This window comes from Salvelinus namaycush, chromosome 25, assembly GCF_016432855.1.
Source record: "Salvelinus namaycush isolate Seneca chromosome 25, SaNama_1.0, whole genome shotgun sequence".
NCBI lineage: Eukaryota > Metazoa > Chordata > Actinopteri > Salmoniformes > Salmonidae > Salvelinus > Salvelinus namaycush.
The window spans coordinates 31,615,353-31,636,791 of NC_052331.1; the positions used below are offsets into that span (position 1 = coordinate 31,615,353).

General features: G+C 41.2%; 2 protein-coding genes across 3 annotated transcripts; both read left to right on the forward strand.

The window, feature by feature from the left end:
• The first annotated feature begins 811 nt into the window (after positions 1 to 811).
• On the forward strand, positions 812 to 7,075 carry LOC120020483 (mediator of RNA polymerase II transcription subunit 26-like). 2 transcript variants are annotated; one of them, XM_038964182.1, is made up of 3 exons: positions 812 to 1,117; positions 3,411 to 3,488; positions 3,592 to 7,075. In XM_038964182.1, the coding sequence occupies exons 1-3, from the start codon at positions 1,046 to 1,048 to the stop codon at positions 5,263 to 5,265; spliced, it is 1,824 nt and encodes a 607-aa protein (XP_038820110.1). In that variant the 5' UTR covers positions 812 to 1,045; the 3' UTR covers positions 5,266 to 7,075. The 2 variants fall into 2 exon arrangements, with proteins under 2 accessions (XP_038820110.1, XP_038820111.1); XM_038964183.1 differs by having other exon boundaries at positions 3,414 to 3,488.
• A 6,729-nt stretch (positions 7,076 to 13,804) lies between these two features.
• On the forward strand, positions 13,805 to 20,711 carry LOC120020486 (calponin-2-like). The gene is made up of 7 exons (XM_038964188.1): positions 13,805 to 14,011; positions 16,932 to 17,053; positions 17,359 to 17,425; positions 17,804 to 17,941; positions 18,177 to 18,293; positions 18,737 to 18,883; positions 19,072 to 20,711. The coding sequence occupies exons 1-7, from the start codon at positions 13,949 to 13,951 to the stop codon at positions 19,363 to 19,365; spliced, it is 948 nt and encodes a 315-aa protein (XP_038820116.1). The 5' UTR covers positions 13,805 to 13,948; the 3' UTR covers positions 19,366 to 20,711.
• Positions 20,712 to 21,439: the final 728 nt, after the last annotated feature.

Sequence of the window (21,439 nt, forward strand, 5' to 3'; positions counted from 1 at the left end):
TGTTGTACAATGTCTCCATCTGGTGAACATGAGAGGTAGAATGGCTGTAGAGAGTACACATATTATGTTCACGCACTAAGATGATAATAATAATAATATTTGTAGAGCTATTGTACCTGAAGCGGTCACATTCAAGTCTTATGTCAGCTAAAATATAATAACTACTTATCAACTTTTCAGAAAGAGAATGCATTTAGTTCCCTTCAATTGGCTTTTTTTTTCTTTCACATCTTTGGGAGTTTCCCAGGTGAGTTGCTGGAAAGAACCTTATTCACCTGGTTCCCCTGGCCCCTCTAGTCACATCCTGTATAGGCCCAGCAAATGAACATTTCAGCAACAGTTTGGAGGAAAGCAATGCTGACAACTATTTTAACTGCTTGGGCCAGTAAATAGTCCACACGATTAGATCAATGATTATTTGTAGTCTAATAAAGTCCAGTGAGGTTTCCATAGGACCATATGTTCACCTAATTTAGCTTTTTATTGCATAAGAACAATACAATGCAGGGTCATACACAAGAGGCACCATAAGTAGGAATAACTTCCTATTGAAAAAAATGACACAACACACAAAAAACACACAACTGTGTCAACACTGAACAGTTAGAACTGAACACTTACATTTGTAGTGTTTAATATAAGCTCCAATTCATTTCACAGTAGGTTATTGTAAGCAAATGTTATTGAAAACACAGTAGTTGGGCCTTCCCACTAGGCCTTCACTTACCCTAGGTGTGTTTAGGTTTAGCTACGTGCGCAGGTCAAGTGTGCGTCCATTGCATCCCATAATGCAATAGGCCGTTGTGAATGATCCAGCAGTCAGCAGCTGGTGGTGAGTTTCCAGAGCGCCGAAGAGGCAGCAGCAGGCGATAAACGTCTCCGAATCAATGTGACATTATACGAACGTTTAAGCGTACAGGCATTAGGTAAATATGCGGCTCAAGTATCTAGCATATCTCCATAAAGGCCCGTGAGTGTCGGCAAGTACCACAGTATTCGTTTTGGAGGATTCCTCCCCCGTCCACCGGATCGCACCAAACAGGCAATGACAACGGCCTCAGCAACTCCGCAGCAGATGAGAGACCGGCTGCTGCAGGCCATCGATAGTCACAGCAATGTGAGTAGCTAGCAACACGATGTGGCTATCGGGACGAATACTTGCCGTCATATTTATTTAAAATTAATATGCCAAATATCCACTGATAAATTATAGCTAATAATACCAGCTTGTGAGTTGACACCTTGCTTGCTAGCTTAAGTTAGCTACTGACTTATCTACAGTAGGTAGTTAAAGCTAGCCAGCTTGCTACGCTAACGTAGCTAACTTCGTTGCTAGCCTGGCCAATAGGGTAATGTTTAGCCAGCTATGTTGAAAACAAGTTAGCTTAACTCTTGATACACTAAATGGATATCAGACAAAATAGCGTTAGCCTAACGTTAGTTAGCTAACTATCTAGCCCACTTGACACTGGACTTTTCTCCCATTCCTCGCCCGCGTCGTCATACACGTTGTTGCGTAGCTAACAGTACATAACAAGCTAATAGCTACCAAGTACCTAACTTAACTAACGTTAGTTGGTTGGCTAGCTAACTTGTCAAACTGAGTGAGGTCGAACTTGTTTTGTTATTTATTGGCAAGCTTATTTTTTAATTCCTTCACCGAACTAGTTAGCTAATGAGCCAGCGAATGAAACCTCTGTTTCAAACAAGTGTTTATCTGTTAAATTTTAGCTAGTTAACAGTAGTTGGCTAGCTAATCACATGACATGTGTTATCCAATACCTAGCCAACAAAATCACCCAGGTGTTTAGATAAGGTTTAGGTAGCTTAGTTAACTTCACTAGTAGAAAGCTACCTGGCTACAGTACTAGCTACCTTAGCTGCAATGGCTATACAGTTGACTCCTCATTGCAACCTGTAAACTAGTTAGCTAGCTAAGATTATAAGTAGCATCATGTCAAGTTAACATGGCTAGCCTCATGTCATGTAACGTTACCTAGTTGTTAGGCTATCTTATTCAGTTTTTCCTGCTATGGATAAGATAATTTAGGTATCGGTAGCTAATTATGTGCAACAAGCTACTGTATCATGCTTTAAATAATTGTAGGAAAAATAAACGTATTTTCACGATTTCAGTTGTATCATTAAAATCAATACACCAAAGCACGTTTTGGGCTCATTCAGTAGTTTTTATGTGATTAAGTAGAATCCTGTTGATATTCCTAAAACATCAATTGAAAATGGTACTGTTGCTGCTTCCTGTTGTCATCGATTTTTTATTTGTTGTCCGGTGTCAAAATATCAATTTTAAATGTCCAAATTCATAACATGCCGAAATAGGTTGTGCTATTTTGAAGATAAAACAAAAATTACTCTGTACACATACATGTCATACATGTGTTGGGAACATATATTTAGCTAAATTACTACCTTATAAACTACACCAACATTTACAAGTGGCTTGTACTGTAATCAGTAGTGCGCACAAATGAATCGTTCACATTGATATTGTATATTAATCAATGGATCTTGGAAAATAACCACAGCAACATGTACTATTTGCGCTCTTCTAAAGGACAAACCATAACGATCTTGGGTATACTACATATAGCCTACCTGTCGATAGATGAGAACCTGTAGTAGCCATTTATTAGCTCATCTCCTTGTGCCACAATGTTTTTACAGTAGATAGCCAAAGGAAACCCAAAACTTTTTTGACTGCATCATTTTAAATCATCACCTCCGGTAGTTCTACAAACCAAAAATATGAATCTGTTTAAAGCAATTGATTTAGTATCATTGAGAGAGAGAAATGTCCTTACGACATTGATATGTGGTTGTCTCACTTAGCTGTCTTTAAATGAATGCTATCTGTAAATCTCCCTGCATAAGAGCGTCTGGTAAATGTAATCTTGATGACTAACTTTTATATTACCAATCACCAATCTGAGGTAAAAATGTGTAATTACACTCAATTTGTGGTGAAAATACAAGCTTGTGTAACACAAACTGTCCACATTAGGGAAGTTAGCACAATATAAAACAATTTTATGACAAAATAATTCAACATGTAAATGTAGGATGATAGTATATGCTGCCCACTCACCAAGCTATTGCACCTATTTCTCACTCATTATTATGCACTCAAACACAATTTAACCTGGCGCTCTAGACTAGAACTTCCATAGTGTCTGTGCAGCAGCCTGAACGTTCAACATCACTAATAATTGGCCAGATTGCTTGTTAGCTAGTTGATAACCAGCATAGCGTTTAGCTCTAGCTAGGTAATAGGCCAGCTCGCATCAGCTAGCTAGTAACTGCAGTTGCTTGACACCATCTTTTTAAATGACTTGACTGTTGAGCAATAGTGTCAAATTCTGTGTTCTGATCATCACTTTTGCTCCTTCCAGCAGATTTGCAATATGGTGGCAGTATTAGAAGTTATCACATATTTGGAGAAGTTCCCTATCACCAAAGAAGCTCTTGAGGTAAGACCCAAAGCTTTACGTTTTTTTTAATTTATTGTTCCCAGTGACAAGGATTCTGGTGTTCTTAACCACTTTTTAAAATTATTTTTTATTACCAACTTAGGAAACTCGCTTAGGGAAACTGATCAATGATGTGAGGAAGCAGACCAAGGATGAAGACCTTGCCAAGCGTGCCAAGAAGCTTTTGCGGAGCTGGCAGAAATTGATCGAGCCGGGGCAAAATGAGACTCCATCGCGGGGGGCCGTGTGTGTCCCGGGCTCTGCCAATGGCAGTGCCCACCCCTTTCGGACTGACATTCCACCCCCTGATGTCTCAATGGCAAGCAAGGGTGTCCCAGAGGTGAAAACTAGAAATGACGTCCACAACACCCACTCGCCAAAAGCGGAGAAGTCAAGCAGCAGAAAGCGTAGAGGGGAGCAAAGGGACAGTGTGCACTTAGCGGCCAAAATCTCCAACTTGTCCCCCTACGAGCAGATGTACAACACCCCACCACCACCACCCACAAATGGGATTGCAGGTAGCCCTGAGGCTCCCCCATCGCCGGACAGGGCACGGACAGAGCACCTAGAGAATGACAAACATAGTAGAATCCCTGTCAATGCTGTCAAGCCTCACCCAAGCTCCCCGGGCCTCACCAAACTACCTAGCACTTCTTCTTTACTCAAGACTGCTGTGTTGCAGCAGCAGGCAAGGCTGGACGAAGGAGGCGGTGGACAGTATCAGGCCAAAAGCCCCCACTGTCTCTCATCAAGTCTGCGGAGTCCGCGAACTATGAAGCAAGAGACGATGTCCAAGCGCTCTTCAACATATGCACCAAAAGGGACTATCCCAAGCCCAGCTCGGAGCCCTCGCTTGCTGTCGTCCCAATCTTTAAAGTCCCCAGCCGAAGTGTCTCATGTGGATGGGCTGCCACCCCCTGCCCATAGGGCCTCACTGCACTGGCCCGGCTCCTCGGAGGTCACCAGCCATCCCCCACGCAACGCTGCAACACTGGAACCCCCGCCGGTGTTCCCTCCCACCTCCCAGCCCGCCCCAACCAACTCTGAGAGCTCAGAACTACAGAGACCCACCCCCTCCTCCTCTGTAGTGGTGGTCAAGGCTGAGGCAGAAGTCGCTGCCTCCAGCTCGGACCGCAAAAAGAGGAAGAAGTACAGGTCCAGGGACTACTCTGTCAACCTGCAGGGGCAGGACACAGAGGACCAAACGAGGCCTGTGCGGTTAAAAGAGCGCAGGCTAACGTTTGACCCTGTGACGGGGCAGATCAAGTCCATGGTACATAAAGAACTCTCTCAGGTGGAAGAACCCCCAAGGCCACCTCCCCCTGAGCCCCAGCAGAGGACTCACCTGCCCCTGCAGCAGCATCCCGCTCCCACCCCCAGCCCCTTCCAACAGACTAACTGGAAAGAGCTGTCCCGAAACGACATCATCCAGTCCTACCTAAACCTTCAGAGCAACGTGCTCACATCCTCAGGGGTCCAGGCCCCCGGCGCACACTTTTTCATGTCAGAATACCTGAAACGGGAGGAGAGCGACGTTAGGGAGGCGAGGCGAGGAGTCCACGTCTTGCAGCTGGACAGCTCGGTAACGGACACACCGGGGGTGAGCCGGGAGTTGACTGACGAGGACCTCCACAGAGTACATATGGAGCACTGGCAAGGGGTAAACGGTTGTTGCGACACCAAGGGCACTTGGTACGACTGGACGGAGTGCATATCTTTGGATCCGCACGGGGATGAGAGCAAACTAAACATCCTGCCATATGTCTGCCTAGACTGAGTAGATGGAGTGTCTCTGTCACTTGACAGAGGAAGGAAAACACTTTTTTTAGCCACTGAGTTGTGGAAAGCCAGAACTGCAAAACTCCCTCCGTGCCTCCCTCTCAGAGATAATCGAATGAGGTTTTGGTAAAAAAAAAAAAAAATAGTTGGTTGGTTAAAGGGCTGCTGTTTCAGTTCTTATTTTCTTTCAAAGATTTTTAAAAAAGTTGCAGAAAAGATGTGCCCCTGTTTGCAGTGCTGCTACTAACAAGGAATTGCAAACTAAGGTTCTAGTTGAGGGTTGGCTGGGGTTTAGGTGTCCAGTCGAGGCACAGTTATGCTCAGAAGGGGTTGAAAGAGTTCATCTAGCACAGGTAAAGCCGAATGTGTCCAGCAAGTGGAATACTGGCACCAATTTGGCAGTTACAAGAAGCTTTATGTGACATATATATAAAAAATAAATTATAAAATGTCTTATGTATGCATCTATTTATTTGACCTTTTCTGTTTTTTTGGGAGGTTTATCGAAACAGATGTACAAAACCTGTAGAGCTTTTCTGTTTGCATCACATAATGTTGACCTGTTCTGCAATGCAAACGAGGCATACCATTGTTTTGCACAGTCTTTTCTTTTTATTGGCCGATGCGCATTAGCTATCCAACATTCCATGCTCCTCACATCTCTCTCCTCACTCTGTTCTAATGTACCCATGCCATCATACACTTATTACCGGGAGGAAATACTTGATAACAAATTTTGCCTGTTTTTGAATGTGTTCAATCCAAAAAGTATTTTTTTAATTTTCTTTTAATCTGTTTACTTTTTCAATTAATTGTTTGTTATATATACATTTTGTATTCCCTCCCATATCCCCTAGCAATCCTCACCCAGGCAGAACTGTGAGCAAAAATGTCAAAACAGAGGGCGCTAATGCATTAAAACTGTAAACAATTGTGAGGACAAGAAAATACGGAAATGTTTGTATGCGCGAACTATACTTGTCACCATTCCTTTAGCTATCATTTTGCCTTATGGAATTTCATCACAAGATTTTTAAAGTTGAACAGCTTTAGTGAATGTACAGAAATGAGACCTTTTGTATTTAGTTATACAGTGGTAGATAACTTTTGTAATTCCATAATTGACACAAAGTTACGTGTAGATAAAAATACACCACACCTGCAAGTTCAAAGTTTTGTACATAGTTTTGACATCATGTCAAAATTCCCTCAGATCTTTTAAGCGTTTGTTTTGCAGGAATGTTCTACTCATTGAGAAGCATGCATGATGGTGAATGAACAGGCATAGTTTCTTTAGCTTTTTTTGTTAACTACATAAACCTAGAGTGCTGTGGTACCATCACACATTCTAAACTTTTTCCATGTGACAAACATGATAGTTCAGAGAAGTTGTTTTTTTTTCCTTTTCTCATCTTGCATTGCCACTGTTCTCCACATATAACATGACTTTAGATAGGCGAAGATCAGACTGTGTGCCGCTAAATCCATCCCTACCAATGTGCCTTTGAATCTGTATTTGTTCCGCATAATACTCCTGTCCTTGGAGCTAGGTTTGTGTGGGACAATTCCAAATTCTATGTCCGATAATGCTGGAATATGCACCGTTTTTTCGAAGCAATGGTCCTTAGTGAACACTGTTCCAGTATGGGTAAATTGCAGACTGCGATATCACTCAAACACAGCTCGCAATAAAGAAATGTTAAAGATGATTGATGTGGATCTGGTCAGTTTTGACTGGGACATCTTTATTTGTTCAGTGTTTAACATCTCTCAATAGTTTGAAAAATAAAGTGACATTCTAAACCCTCTGCTCTGTTTTCTTATTTGCGATAAGACTTAATTCTGACACAATATAAACCCAACCTGTAGTCAGGTTGGGGTTAACTGTTTAATGTTGGCCTTAATATGGTACGTTCAATGAAGTAAATGCGTATGCCTATGGGTACATAACTACTTTGTTTTTCATTGTGTATTCTCAGTGTCCTCATGGGGGAGCACTTCGGTTGGTTTTAAGCATGGAGTTGAATGGGCAATGACAAGTTCTATGGTTAAACAGAAATGTATATCATAGCTTTATATATCTTTGAATTAGGTTCTGTGGCTATCCTCATCATTGTTATGATAAACCGCAACAACTCAACTCCCTTTCTTCCTCCTGATAGCATAACCGAGTCTCTACATGCATTTCAGAACACCTCCGTGCTGAATCCCTCCAATCAACCCATGACTAAGCTGCTCAGTGCACTTTTACCTCACCTGAGTTGTAGTCAGTGAACTGCTGCTCCTAGAAGACTCCTCCCCTTTAGACTTATGAATTATCATTACACATCCATGGCGTCACCTCTCTGACAACCAGCTGCACTCCTGTGACTGTGGAAACATGTCACTGTGGAAACATGTCACTGAGTGCCAGATTAGAGCTCTGTTGCCTGTTGGGTCTTTGGGCCCTCTAAGTTCTCACTTGTGACCCCACTTCTCTTCATTCTCTGGTGGTTGGTGGCTGTTCATATCGGATTCATGGACCTGTTGCTTCCCTACCCCTTGCCTTCAGGCAATGATCAAATTATATACAGTTGAAGTCAGAAGTTTACATACACTTAGGTTGGAGTCATTAAAACTCATTTTTTCAACCACTCCACAAATTTCTTGTTAACAAACTATAGTTTTGGCAAGTCAGTTAGGACATCTACTTTGATTACACAAGTCATTTTTCCAACAATTGTTTACAGACAGATTATTTCACTTATAATTCACTGTATCACAATTCCAGTGGGTCAGAAGTTTACATACACTAAATTGACTGTGCCTTTAAACAGCTTGGAAAATTCCAGAAAATGGTGTCAAGGCTTTAAAAGCTTCTGATAGGCTAATTGACATCATGAGTCAATTGGAGGTGTACCTGTGGATGTATTTCAAGGCCTACCTTCAAACTCAGTGCCTCTGCTTGACATCATGGGAAAATCAAAATAAATCAGCCAAGACGTCAGAAAAAAATGTAGACCTCCACAAGTCTGGTTCGTCCTTGGGAGCAATTTCCAAATGCCTGACGGTACCACGTTCATCTGTACAAACAATAGTACGCAAGTATAAACACCATGGGACCACGCAGCCGTCATACTGCTCAGGAAGGAGACGCCTTCTGTCTCCTAGAGATGAACATACTTTGGTGCGAAAAGTGCAAATCAATCCCAGAACAACAGCAAAGGACCTTGTGAAGATGCTGGAGGAGACAGGTACAAAAGTATCTATATCCACTGTAAAACGAGTCCTATATCGACAACCTGAAAGGCTGCTCAGCAAGGAAGAAGCTACCGCTCCAAAACCGCCATAAAAGAGCCAGACCGGTTTGCAACTGCACATGGGGACAAAGATCGTACTTTTTGGAGAAATGTCCTCTGGTCTGATGAAACAAAAATAGAACTGTTTGGCCATAATGACCATCGTTATGTTTGGAGGAAAAAGGGGGACGCTTGCAAGCCGAAGAACACCATCCCAACTGTGAAGCACGGGGGTGGCAACATCATATTGTGGGGGTGCTTTGCTGCAGGAGGGACTGGTGCACTTCACAAAATAGATGGCATCATGAGGGAGGAAAATTATGTGGATACGCTGAAGCAACATCTCAAGACATCAGTCAGGAAGGTAAAGCTTGGTTGCAAATGGGTCTTCCAAATGGACAATGACCCCAAGCATACTTCCAAAGTTGTGGCAAATGACTCAAGGACAACAAAGTCAAGGTATTGGAGTGGCCATCACAAAGCCCGGACCTCAATCCTATAGAAAATTTGTGGGCAGAACTGAAAAAGCGTGTGCGAGCAAGGAGGCCTAAATCCTGACTCAGTTACACCAGCTCTGTCAGGAGGAATGGGCCAAAATTCACCCAACTTATTGTGGGAAGCTTGTGGAAGGCTACCCAAAACGTTTGACCCAAGTTAAACAATTTAAAGACAATGTTACCAAATACTAAGTGAGTGTATGTAAACTTCTGACCCACTGGGAATGTGATGAAAGAAATAAAAGCTTAAATAAATCATTCTCTACTATTATCCTGACATTCTTAAAATAAAGTGGTGATCCTAACTGACCTAAGACAGGACATTTTTACTAGTATTAAATGTCAGGAATTGTGAAAAACTGAGTTTAAATGTATTTGGCTAAGGTGTATGTAAAGTTCTGACTTCAACTGTACTTCTGCCAGACACCCACACCACCCTGCAAGGATACAGCAGCAGCCAAACTCCCAGCCTGGTCTCATAGACTAGACGTAACATAGTGAATGTAAATCCGACACACTCAAATTAGTATGATACTGTATGTTAGGTTTGGCATGGTTACATAAGACAGATGGTTACTTAAGGCAAAAACAAAAGTATGGTGGTTTGTCGTGCGTATAACGCGAATGTCTAGCAGCTGAAAGGTTGCTAGTTCGAATCTCATCAGGGACAAATGTAACATTTTAGCTAATTAGCAATATTTCAACGACTTACTACTTATTAGCTACTTTGCAACCAAAGTTCCCTCTAATTTATTTCGGCACTGAGCAAATTTCAGGTCTGCTGAGTGCAAACTTGAACTTTGTGAAAATTCTGTGCAACTTCCAGCGCGCATTGACTGTGAACACTGAGGCTGTACCCGCTTTATGTTACAGTTTTAATTGTGGCCATGTAGGCTACTGTGGCAATTTAATCATAATGTAGGCCTACCAGAGTGGTCTACCATCTAAAACAATGGAGAAAATGCATCCCATAACATTTTAACATTGAAGTAGCTGTTCTATCATTCTGCCTACAGTAGAAGCCAGTGTGTGGTGTTCAATGTTGGCCTACTTTCCATGAGACTTAAAAAAACAAAGCATGCAGGGCTTGACATTAACCTGTTTATCCACTTGTCCTTCAGACAAGGAGGTGACTAAAAATGTTGTTGTGTTGTTTAATGCAAGAAACCACTTTACAAAATAAAAAGCATTATTATTCCCATACCATTATTACAGAGAATGAGACAAATTATGCTTCCCTCTGCCTATTGGCTACTTAGCTTATTCAAGCCTGTCTTCGAATACAACACTGCCCTTTTAAGACAAAAAAGCTCTTTACCTGACTCGCCTTTCAAAGATGTCTAGAAATGTACAAGTTTTGTGCTCTTGTAGGAAGCAATCACCCCTATTGCTGACTACGAATTATCTATAACTGGACTAATAACTCACTAAGATAACAAAGAATATGAACACAATGTGCACACATGGCTACATGCAGCTCTCGCTTTGATCTAAAAACAAGCGCATATACTCACGACCACTCATGCTGTAAACACAGTCCAGTTCAAAGTAAATGGCACAGATCCCATAGGGCGGCACACAATTGGTCCAGCATCGTCAGGGTTAGGGTTTGGCCGGGGTAGGCCGTCATTGTAAAAAATAATTTGTTCTTAACTGACTTGCCTAGTTAAATAATGGTTACATTTTTAAAAATCCATATATGGCAATGGTCTATTTGCATATAGGCCTACTGCAGCTCTGATTGGTTATGCCGCACCGGTCTGTGTAGATTACGGGCTGAGTAGCGCTTGTCAATGCAATAGAATTCTACTCTGATGCATTTTGCCTAGAACAAAGTTTGCATAGTTTGTTTTGTTTCAGTATGTTGCATTGGAAGTGGCTAATTTTACGTTGATTCGATCACAATTGGCACAGTAAAGGGAAATGTTGATAGTGTTAACAGGACAAACTCCAGAACAGTGGTCACCAACCTTTTCTGAGTCAAGATCACTTTGAGTCAAAATACAAGCCGAGATCTGCCACTCAGATTTTTATTTTTTAAATATGACTTAAAAAACGTAAGCCTATGCAACATTAACCAATTAAAAACTACTGTAGCAATGAGGTTTGTGCAGTAAACTATAGGCCCAATACATTATCACCGCATATTGGCTTTGCTTGAATTTCCGTGCCATTGCATTGTTGTTCGGGCCATTTTTAAAATGTGAGGTAGGCTATATGATCACACCGGTAATATATCCGTTGTGCTGTATTCTCACTCAGCACAGCTGAGGAATACATTTAAATAATTTGCTTTTTATGTTTATTTTACTGGGCTAATAGTGTCTGCATCTGATGGTCAGTCTCAGCAGAGGGAGAGAGCAAGAGACTGAAGCTCTGCCTATCAGCATCCCTCCGCTCTCCCTTTCCTCCACTGACACACACCAAAAAGTGACACCGTCTTCCAGCTGATGGCGAAACTTAAGTTGCACCATATTATTTCTGCCGCATGCAAAAATGTATGTTGTTACTCCGATGAACAGAGAAAGTGAAATATTTCTTGATATTAAAAAAGACCCAAGCCGCTAATAATAACATCAACACAAGCCTATAAATACTTTCCTACTCATTCATTACTGCTGCAGTGCTTGTTGTAGCGCTGAGTGGAAATAGGAAAAACATGCATTTTATGGCTTATGAAAGTGTTGAATACAAAGTGTTGACAGTTCTGAGTAAGAACTTAAACATCAACTCACTAATAAAAACAGCATCTCTTTGCTGTATTCATTGACAGTTTCTATCTAGTCATGGTTTTAAACGTTTTGAAATCTCACAGTATAAGCTATAGGCATATTCTGCACTTAATTTGCTATATGGGCCTGCCATGACGGTAGAGTTTGTACCTTCAGACACATAAAATGGTTAAAAATGCCAACAGTTTGCCCACCAGGCCACAGGGCAGCTGAATCGGTGCACCTACCGACAAAAGCCAGAGACAAAAAAGAAAGAAAGTGTAACCTATAAATGTTTGTGGTTTTTTTACCCCCTTTTCTCCCCAATTTCATGGTATCCAATTGGTAGTAACAGTCTTGTCTCATCGGTGGAACTCCCGTATGGACTTGGGAGAGGCGAAGGTCGAGAGCCGTGTGTCCTCCGAAACACAACCCAGCCAAGCCGCACTGCTTCTTGACACAAGCCTGCTTAACCCGGAAGCCAGCGCACCAATGTGTCGGAGGAAACACTGTAGAGCCGGCAACCGTGTCAGCGTGCATTGCGCCCGGGTCGCCACAGGAGTCGCTAGAGTGAGATATCATTGTGTTTTTTACAGAAATGTTTGGCGATCGATTGACTAGAAATGCCGGTTGGTGACCACTGCTCTAGAAAGTTGAGTGAAGTCCAATTTCGTGCTTCTCTCTGTGGGCTGATGTTTCTGCATGGCAGGCTGCGTGGCAGTCTCGGGGCTACTGCGCGCGTGCGCAGCTTAGAGGGAACGTTGTTTGCAACTACTTAGCATGCTAGCTAACCCTAACCTTAACCCTTTTAGCTAACCCTAACCATTTAACCTAACTCCTCAATTTAACCCTAACTCATAGCCTAGATAACCCTCCCCTAGCCTTAATCCTTTTAGCTAACCCTAACCCTTTAACCTAACTCCTCAATTTAACACTAACTCATAGCCTAGCTAACGTTAGCCAACTAACTAGAATTTGCAACATAGCATACATTTAGCAAATTCGCAACATATAGTTCGTTTTGCAAATTCGTAATATATTGTACGTTTTGTAAAATCCTAGCAAATAATACGATTTGTAATTCGTAACATATCATACGAAATGGATGATGGACATCCACAAATGAATAACATAACATATCATACTAAATGGAGTGTCTCGGATTTACTTACAGAATAATAGGAAATTGCTTATGATACTGAATTGGGCTAAGGATGTTGGATAACGTTGTTGGTAGGTATCCGAATGAGTTCAGTATGCCATTTTCATTTGAGACTAAGTGTAATGTCATGGATTATCAAGATAATATTCTAAAGACTCGAATTGAATTGACAACAACACTAAGGCTGCGTTTAGACAGCCAGCACAATTATGCTATTTTTTTCCACTCATATCAGCTCTGAAAAAGAGCTGATGTGAAAAGATCTGATGTGATTGGTCAAAAGACTAATTTGTGGGGAAAAAAACATCAGAATTGATCTGCCTTTCTGTCACTGAAGTGATAGAAATGGACACTGAATTGACTTTACTTTTTTTAAATCAGTGTTTTTATGATGTTATTGTAGACAAAACTAACTGCGGTTTATAACAATGTAATAACACATGAATAATGATAATTTGTCTCATGTAGGCTAAACTAAAATATTCGGATAAATGTTTTATGCCGTAATGAATATTTTTTAACTATGTTCTCGTTTGGATGTAGCCTACTAATGTTAGTGATATAAACATTCTCAGAATTCCAAACCCCTTCAACGAGCCAAGGGGGTCCTTTACACTAAAAAAATGTGTCTCAAGAGTAGTATCATTACGTCATTCAGTAGCTCGTTTTGGTAGTTCCTCTACTCAAACTTTTCCCGACGGTGATTCAAGACTCCAAGACTCGGTGATTCAAGGCTGGTTGGACCATAGGATACTCCCACCATTCAGGAATGTGGGACTTTCCTTCCATATAAGGACTTTTTGATATCAATCACGAGTCACTACCTAGACTCAGAAAGGGAAAGGTGGAGCCTAAAATCGATTAACGAAGCGTAGAAGTTCGTGTAAGCATTTTTATTGGTTGCAAGAAAAAAGAAAGGAAGTGTTTAGTTCACTCCGGAGTTTAACTGGAAGAGAAACGAAAATAAAACTATTTGCACAAACAAACTGCTACAAAGTATCTATACGAAAAACAAAGTAACTCGTTTATAATAATGTCTGGCTCATCATTTAACAGAGGTCCTGCTTATGGGTTTTCTGCAGAAGTCAAAAGCAAGGTAAGTGTTCACGGAAGGGAGTAAAGTGCGAATGAATCATTTGCCTTATGGTAGTAGCCTATAACGTTAGTGAGGTTTATTACGGAAAACTTGATTTATTTCTTGAAAAATGTGTATGCCTAGGTCTTTTAGGCTACATAGGTTATGATGTTCTGCTGAGTGTAAAGATAATTACGTGGAAAGCTACTATACTTTTGGAATGACCTAAAAAATACAGCGGAAAACTTTTATCAAATTACAAGTTTTACCGGCTGTGCACTATGCATATATGTTTGATAACACTGTACATTAATATGATAAAATGCTAATTAAAAAAAACTTTAGTTTGGTTTAAGTTGTTTTACTTTTGGGAAGCGCTTAAAAAGGCATGGGCGTTGCCCGTGTTGGCAATGTATATTTTCTTGTGGCAAGTTAAAATCCCTATACGGTCCCATTACATAGAGAAACTGGTCAGTACAACACTGTAGGTCTTTCATGCATCCATCCATGTCCCTGAGTCGGATGTCACCCATCCAGAGGTCACACAGTCCTATCACGAGAACAACTGCTGCCTCCTGCGCTGGGGTGGATTGGGGCCTTGGTGAATGGCTATTGTAGTGCGCAGTGCGTCTACGTGCGTACTTTGACAATTGGCACCACAAAACAATCCAAATAGAAATATGTTCTCTTTCAGAACATGTGCACTTTCAAAAGTAAACGTTGACAGGAGACAGTGCCAGTGTTTTCTGGTGGAAGGTAGTATAGCTGGTAGTATAGCTGTTAGAGAGGCGAGCCAGCAACCGGAGGGTTGCCAGTTCGAATCCCGGTCCGACTGGAAAAATTTGTCGGGAAGTGAGCAGGCAACTGGAGGTTTGCTTCTATCAAATCGGTTGGACCTTGTGTGTACTTGACCAATTAAGTGATCTTCAACTTAATCTATCTGCAAATGTCCTTCATCCAAAACATCAACGACAGTGTGGATGGCACAACCAGGAGTTAACCTACTACTGTACCCCTCAGGCCAATTCTAACTGTTTTATCACAAATTTACAGTGAAGATTTAGAGCGTTTGTGTTCCTGTACTTATTATTTTTTGTAATCGTGTGTTACGCTTTTACAGTGTAATAGGAGAAATGAAATTGAAACGCTTTGCAAAGTTCCCCAACCTGGCTCTTCACTTATGTAAATAGAGAATAATGACTAATATTGTTTTAGTTTTTATCTTTCATAAACAACAAACTTTACCCATCATGTTCCAAGTTATGTTATACAAAGGAATACTCAGGTCCCCACGTTACTACCCTGATCCGTTTCACTGCAGATTACACATAGCAGATACATGTGCATTATGTTCTTCTGTGTCTGAGACCTAGCAATGTGTCTTTTAGACCACCAGCTGATTTATTGTTTGCATTCCTTGGCTGAGTCCTTATATTGGCAAGGGTTTTTCATTGGTCCTCAGAACACAGTGTACGGGTAGCCAAGTGGATGTAAAGCTGGTGGTTTCCTCTCATATCAATGAATGATGTCCATTGTCTCTGGTATTTCCTGCCGTTAATGATGTAGCAATGCAATGTGAAGTATTGAAGTGTTGTTATTCAAGGAGTTTTTCAAGGGAGCCCCTTGACAATAATAGATGGTAGGTGAAATGATGGTTAACCCAGACGTCTAGTGGATCAGTTCCAACAAGACTACCAAATATGTTTTTGAGAACGTAATAGGGGTCCATGTTCAATCCATTTGATTTAAACTCCTTCAACTCAGCGTCCTAACGGTCTCATTCCACATGATCTAAATTGTGCCACGGAATGAATTCCTTGAGTTCACCATGCCTCTCTAAATTACATCTTTCAAATGTCCTGTGGGCAATTAAAGCAGTCAATGTTGTTTTAATTTGAGGATAATCAAATGAAGCAAATATATAATGAGAGGACCGGTTTGCCCAGGAAGTCCTTTATTCGGTTGTACTTAAAGTTCCGCTTCACATTTTAACCTTGGGAGGGAAATTTGTGGAGAATATTTTGACCCTATTCCTCAGTCTTACTATTCTTTGGTATGTATTTGTAACTTCAACCTCAATGTGTTGTTTAGAGATACTATAGAGGCCTTTAAAAAATATATAACTTTCTGTACCAACATTGCAGTGTTTTTGCATTTCTATTTGTAGTAGCATTTTCACAGTAAGATCGACACCACAGATATATGACGTTTTCTAAACGTTGCTTTTAGTGCCAGTTTCCATCTTCACACTTATTTACTCAACCAAAGTATTTACAAATCAGGATAACACTTTAAACACTCTCAACAAGGAATGCAGTGTCAAATTGCATAGTTTAACTCGCCCCTATACCATGCAGCTGCCTTCCTGTGCTTCAAGGAGATTTAAGTGGTTCACCGAACAGGATGTGTGCGTTTTGTGTTTGAGCTAATGTCAGTGTCGGCTCTGTAAGGGCTGTTAAACAGCAAGAATAACACACAAAGTTACCCCAATTGGTTGACACCGTGAATCAGGGTTTTGGGGCCGCCCATAATAAACTCTTGAGAGAGAATTTTAACACGCACAAACCATAATATTGTTTATTTTTGCTGTGGTTCTGAAAATGAAAACCACCCACTACCAAGTCATCAATTGATGAGTACTTCCACACATACGTTAGTAGCACTTTTTTTATACGGGAAGTACCTGGTAAAATAGTAATTACACTGTAATAATCTATGAATTACTTGTTTGTTTCTTTGGGATTCATTCAAACAAGCAGCAATGGCCACCATTAGGTACCAGATAATTCTACACAATTGGTAACCATTTGAAGTACCCATTGGAAACTTTTCTCCTAAATACCAGTGGAAACATTACTGTAAAATAAAGTGTAACCTACATGTTGTGCAACTTTTTCCAAGATGTAAAGGTCTCCTATAATGAACTTTTGACCTTCCCCAGATTGCCGGAAAGTACGACCCTCAGAGAGAGGAGGAGCTAAAGGTCTGGATCGAGGATACGACCGGATGTGACATTGGGGAAGACTTCCAGAAAGGCCTGAAAAATGGCGTCATCTTGTGCAAGTACGTTTCTGAATAGGGCCAGGATCCGTCATCATGTCCCTATGTATAATGTGTACAATGTGGCTTTATTGACCCATAAAGCTACACATTTTATGGCACCAGCCAATGCATTCAACCAAAGACATCACTCATAAACGTTCTGCGAGCTACAACATTATACATCAAATCATACAATCCAATGCATATGTCCTGTCTGTCCTCCTTGCTGTGGGTTTTACTGTAATATAGACCCTTTTATCCTCTGATTCCTTCTGTTGCCTATGAGGTGCTGCAGTCTAAGTAAGCAAACTCTCTTCCTCCCCTAGACTGATCAACAAACTTCAACCTGGCTCTGTGAAAAAGATCAACTCGTCCACCATGAACTGGCATCAGGTGAGCTGCTTGGATTGTTCTCTCTACGTGAACAGACTTGAACTGTACTTTACCAGCTGGTTTTACAGTTAGAGAATATATCTGAGCTGTTGTGCTGACCAAGCCTGTTTTTTTACTAGCTGAAAAGCAGAGGTATATTATTATTATTATTATTATTAGAGGTGCAACTCTCTGGACCAGTGAGTTTACTGAAATAGAATTTGGGTTAGAATATGAAATATAGTGAGACCTCGGTGTGCCAGACATATCCTTTTAGCTCAACGGCTTAATTCTTTGTGATAGCCTCGTTATAGGTGTGACTTCCTAAAATCTACCTTCATGCAATTATTGAGAAGTTCTTTACTCATCTTATCTTCTTATGCACTTGTCTGGTTCTAGCTGGAGAACATCACCAACTTCATCAAATCTATCCAAATGTACGGCCTGAAGCCCCATGATATCTTTGAGGCCAACGATCTGTTTGAGAGTGGGAACATGACCCAGGTCCAGAGCACACTGCTGTCTCTCGCTGGCACGGTAACTTTTTAAACTAATTTTTATGGTTGCATCCCTCATGAGAATCTTCTGTATTTGAACTGTGTAATTTCCACTTGCATGAATCGCTTGACCTTGCAGTAATGCTCTGTTCAACATATGGTGTCAGAAGCGGGATGTAAATACAGCCCCCTCCTGAATAAGCTCCTAGAATTGTGTCCAGTAAAATCTTGAGGCATCCAACAGTGACTGGATTTCTGTACACTTTCCCCTGCAGGCCAAGACCAAGGGCTGCCAGTCCCGAGTGGACATTGGGGTGAAGTACGCAGACAAACAGGAGAGGCTATTCGACGAGGAGAAGATGAAGGCCGGACAGTGTGTCATCGGACTGCAGGCAAGAGGGAATGTGTTGACAGTGATACCACTGAAGAGCATGTTCTTTTTGCTGTTGCCAGCTCTGTTGCCGTCTTGCCAAACAAAACATCAGTAGCAAAGCTGACCAAGACATAAAGACTGTTAGCAATATAACAGGCTAAGGCAGACTGGCATCCATGCTATTGTTCTTATAAAACTCATATTTCATTTAATCTTTTCATAACTTCTATTTGTTTTGGATATTTCTTATTGAAGGGTTGCATGTAGGGTTACATCAACGATTCCTAACTTTTATAAGCCCTTTGTCATGACTTCTATTTCAGCCAAGAACAATATTGTTGATTTGATGATATCTACTCAGGCATTCTCGGTCTGTCTGAAAGTCTCCATCTAAGAGGGGTTGTAATTTTCCACTCATCCTTGGCTGTTTTCCTTTTATAACTGATATGTCTCTCTCCGCAGATGGGGACGAATAAGTGTGCCAGCCAGGCGGGCATGAATGCATACGGCACCAGGAGGCACCTCTACGATCCCAAGGCTCACATCCTGCCCCCCATGGACAATTCCACCATCAGTCTGCAAATGGGCACCAACAAGGGGGCCAGTCAGGTAAAAGTCCATGTGTAGAAAAGCAAATGCAAGTTCTCATTAATTTCACCATGTCTTAAAACTCAATCAAGGTATCAATATTGTCAATGGGGGACATAACTGCACTAGTAGACTTAGGCTTTTACTAATGGATTCTTGCTTATTTTAATTCACTGCTACATATGAATTAGTTATCTTCCTCTACTCAGGCTGGCATGACAGCTCCAGGAACCCGCCGTGCCATCTATGACCAGAAGCTGGGCACAGACAAATGTGACAACAGCACCATGTCACTGCAGATGGGCTCCAACGCAGGCGCCAATCAGAGCGGGCAGAACTTTGGCCTGGGTCGTCAGATCTACAATGCTAAGTACTGCCCCAAGAACGAGGAGGAGCAGAATGGGGCCGGAGCCGAATATGTCCCTGACTACCAAGACGAGGGTTACCAAGAATACAAAGATGAAGCGGTGCCGGTGTACCAGCAAGAGGGGACAGATTATTAAAAGGGGGGTTGTGCTGGTTGAAAACAGAAGAAACATCAAGAAAGGGTTTTTCAAAGTTATTTGTTACATAGGATTTTCCGTCTTTTGGTTGATCTCCTTTTGGTATTGGACAATAGTGCCCTCTTGCCCTCATTTAAGCGCCGTTTAGGACCAATGTTAGACATATCTCACATGTACTATGCGTTAGTAGGTTTTTATATTCCTGTTGAAATAGCTATGCTTATGTGTTTTTAAAGTGTAACCACTAAAGCCAGTACTGGTGTCTGGGCTGTGATTAGCTTTTATATCCCAGTAATTAGCTTTTAGTAAAGTACCAAAGCCCTCTTGCCAGTTTCCCCATCGACAACTGTTTGCCAACTAATGTAAATTGGTACATTTAAACGTTTATGCCAATTTATTTTTTTATCTTCAGGCAAATATTGCCTGGAATCCATCTTCGAAAGGACCCAATAGAATTCAATTATTAAAAATCCTCAGTTCAAAAATGGACTGTTCCATAGTTGTAATTTACCTATCCTTGTACCAAAGGTCATATTGTTAATGTAACCTATATACATTTATATTACCATAATTGATGTGAATAAGAATGTGAATTTGTGGTAATTGTTTGTATCCATTCAGTATTTTTACATGGTAATATATAAGACAACAAGATGTATCTGTTTGGACCTTGGAAACAAACCACCGTCCACTTTTTTATGTATGCCAACTGTATACTTTCTTTGGAGGAAATATTTCCTTTGTTTGCATAACCAGAACAACTGGAGCCAAGGTTTTCTTTGGCTTAGAGCACAGGTGTCAAACTCATTCCACGGGGGGCCGAGTGTCTGCGGGTTTTCGCTCCTCCCTTGTACTTGATTGATGAATTAACATCACTAATTAGTTAGGAACTCCCCACACCTGGTTGTCTAGGGCTTTATTGAAAGGAAAAACCAAAAACCTGCAGACACTAGGCCCTCCGTGGAATGAGTTTGACACCCCTGGCTTAGAGTATCTTGAAAAAAAACATTCAGGCTTTCAACATTCCAAGCTGGATACTGGATTCATTTTGTCAATTTTCTTCATTGTGTAATGTTTTAATGGATTCACTGATGACTGATAAGAGGACCAAACATATTTTTGATTTTGAACTCGGTCATTCAAAGTGATTATTTATATATAGTTTTGTTAAGTGTTTTTGTTTTGTACCGACTCTGAAGGGAAATTTGCTCTTACTACCTTTTTGGTTTTATATATATTCCTTGGGCTTTCCTTTCGATCCATATTTTCATTATGGATAGAAACATTTATAGAAGTTGGGAAATATGTGTGAATAAAGTGTAATAAAGACGTACATTGTATACAAACCAGCCTGATGTGCCAATTAGTTACAATTATAGGGTGTCTCATTAGTTACATGGTTATCATAACTTAGGCTACGATCATTAGTTCATGTGGCTTTAATTAGGACATAAACAATGTCTGCATTCCATAGCCTAACATACTAATTGCATGGTATGTGAAAAATGCAGTTTTGTAGGCATGGGGTTTTGAGTCATTTGGGTCACTGATGGAATAGAGAAGTACACAAAATTACCAAAAGTATGTGGACACCTGTTCGACGAACATCTCATTCCAAAATCATGGGCATTAATATGGAGTTTGTGCCACCTTTGCTGCTATAACAGCCTCCATTCTTCTGGGAAGGCTTTCCACTAGATGTTGGAACATTGCTGCGGGGCCTTGCTTCCATTCAGCCACGAGCATGCTTCCAATTCATCCCAATGGTGTTTGAGGGGGTTGAGGTCAGGGCTCTGTGCAGGTCAGTCAAGTTCTTCCACACCGATCTCGGCAAACCATTTCTGTATGGACCTCGCTTTGTGCCCTCGGGGCATTGTCAAAAGGGCCTTCCCCAAACTGTTGCCACAAAGTTGGAAGCACAGAATCGTCTAGATTCCAGCCATTACAATGAGCCTATCCTCCTATAGCTCCTCCCACCAGCCTCCTCTGGTACCAGGTAAGGTGGGTTGATATCATATAGAATTTCTTAGCAATTTTCATACAGACATACGGGTATTACATGTCTTGTTCTTGC

Bases quoted from the DNA above. Each gene is read 5' to 3' on its own strand.
- LOC120020483 (XM_038964182.1), top strand. From the start codon at position 1,046: ATGACAACGGCCTCAGCAACTCCGCAGCAGATGAGAGACCGGCTGCTG. The intron at 1,118-3,410 runs GTGAGTAGCTAG...TGCTCCTTCCAG, and splicing joins CCATCGATAGTCACAGCAAT to CAGATTTGCAATATGGTGGC. The intron at 3,489-3,591 runs GTAAGACCCAAA...TTACCAACTTAG, and splicing joins TCACCAAAGAAGCTCTTGAG to GAAACTCGCTTAGGGAAACT.
- LOC120020486 (XM_038964188.1), top strand. From the start codon at position 13,949: ATGTCTGGCTCATCATTTAACAGAGGTCCTGCTTATGGGTTTTCTGCA. The intron at 14,012-16,931 runs GTAAGTGTTCAC...GACCTTCCCCAG, and splicing joins CTGCAGAAGTCAAAAGCAAG to ATTGCCGGAAAGTACGACCC. The intron at 17,942-18,176 runs GTAACTTTTTAA...TTTCCCCTGCAG, and splicing joins TGCTGTCTCTCGCTGGCACG to GCCAAGACCAAGGGCTGCCA.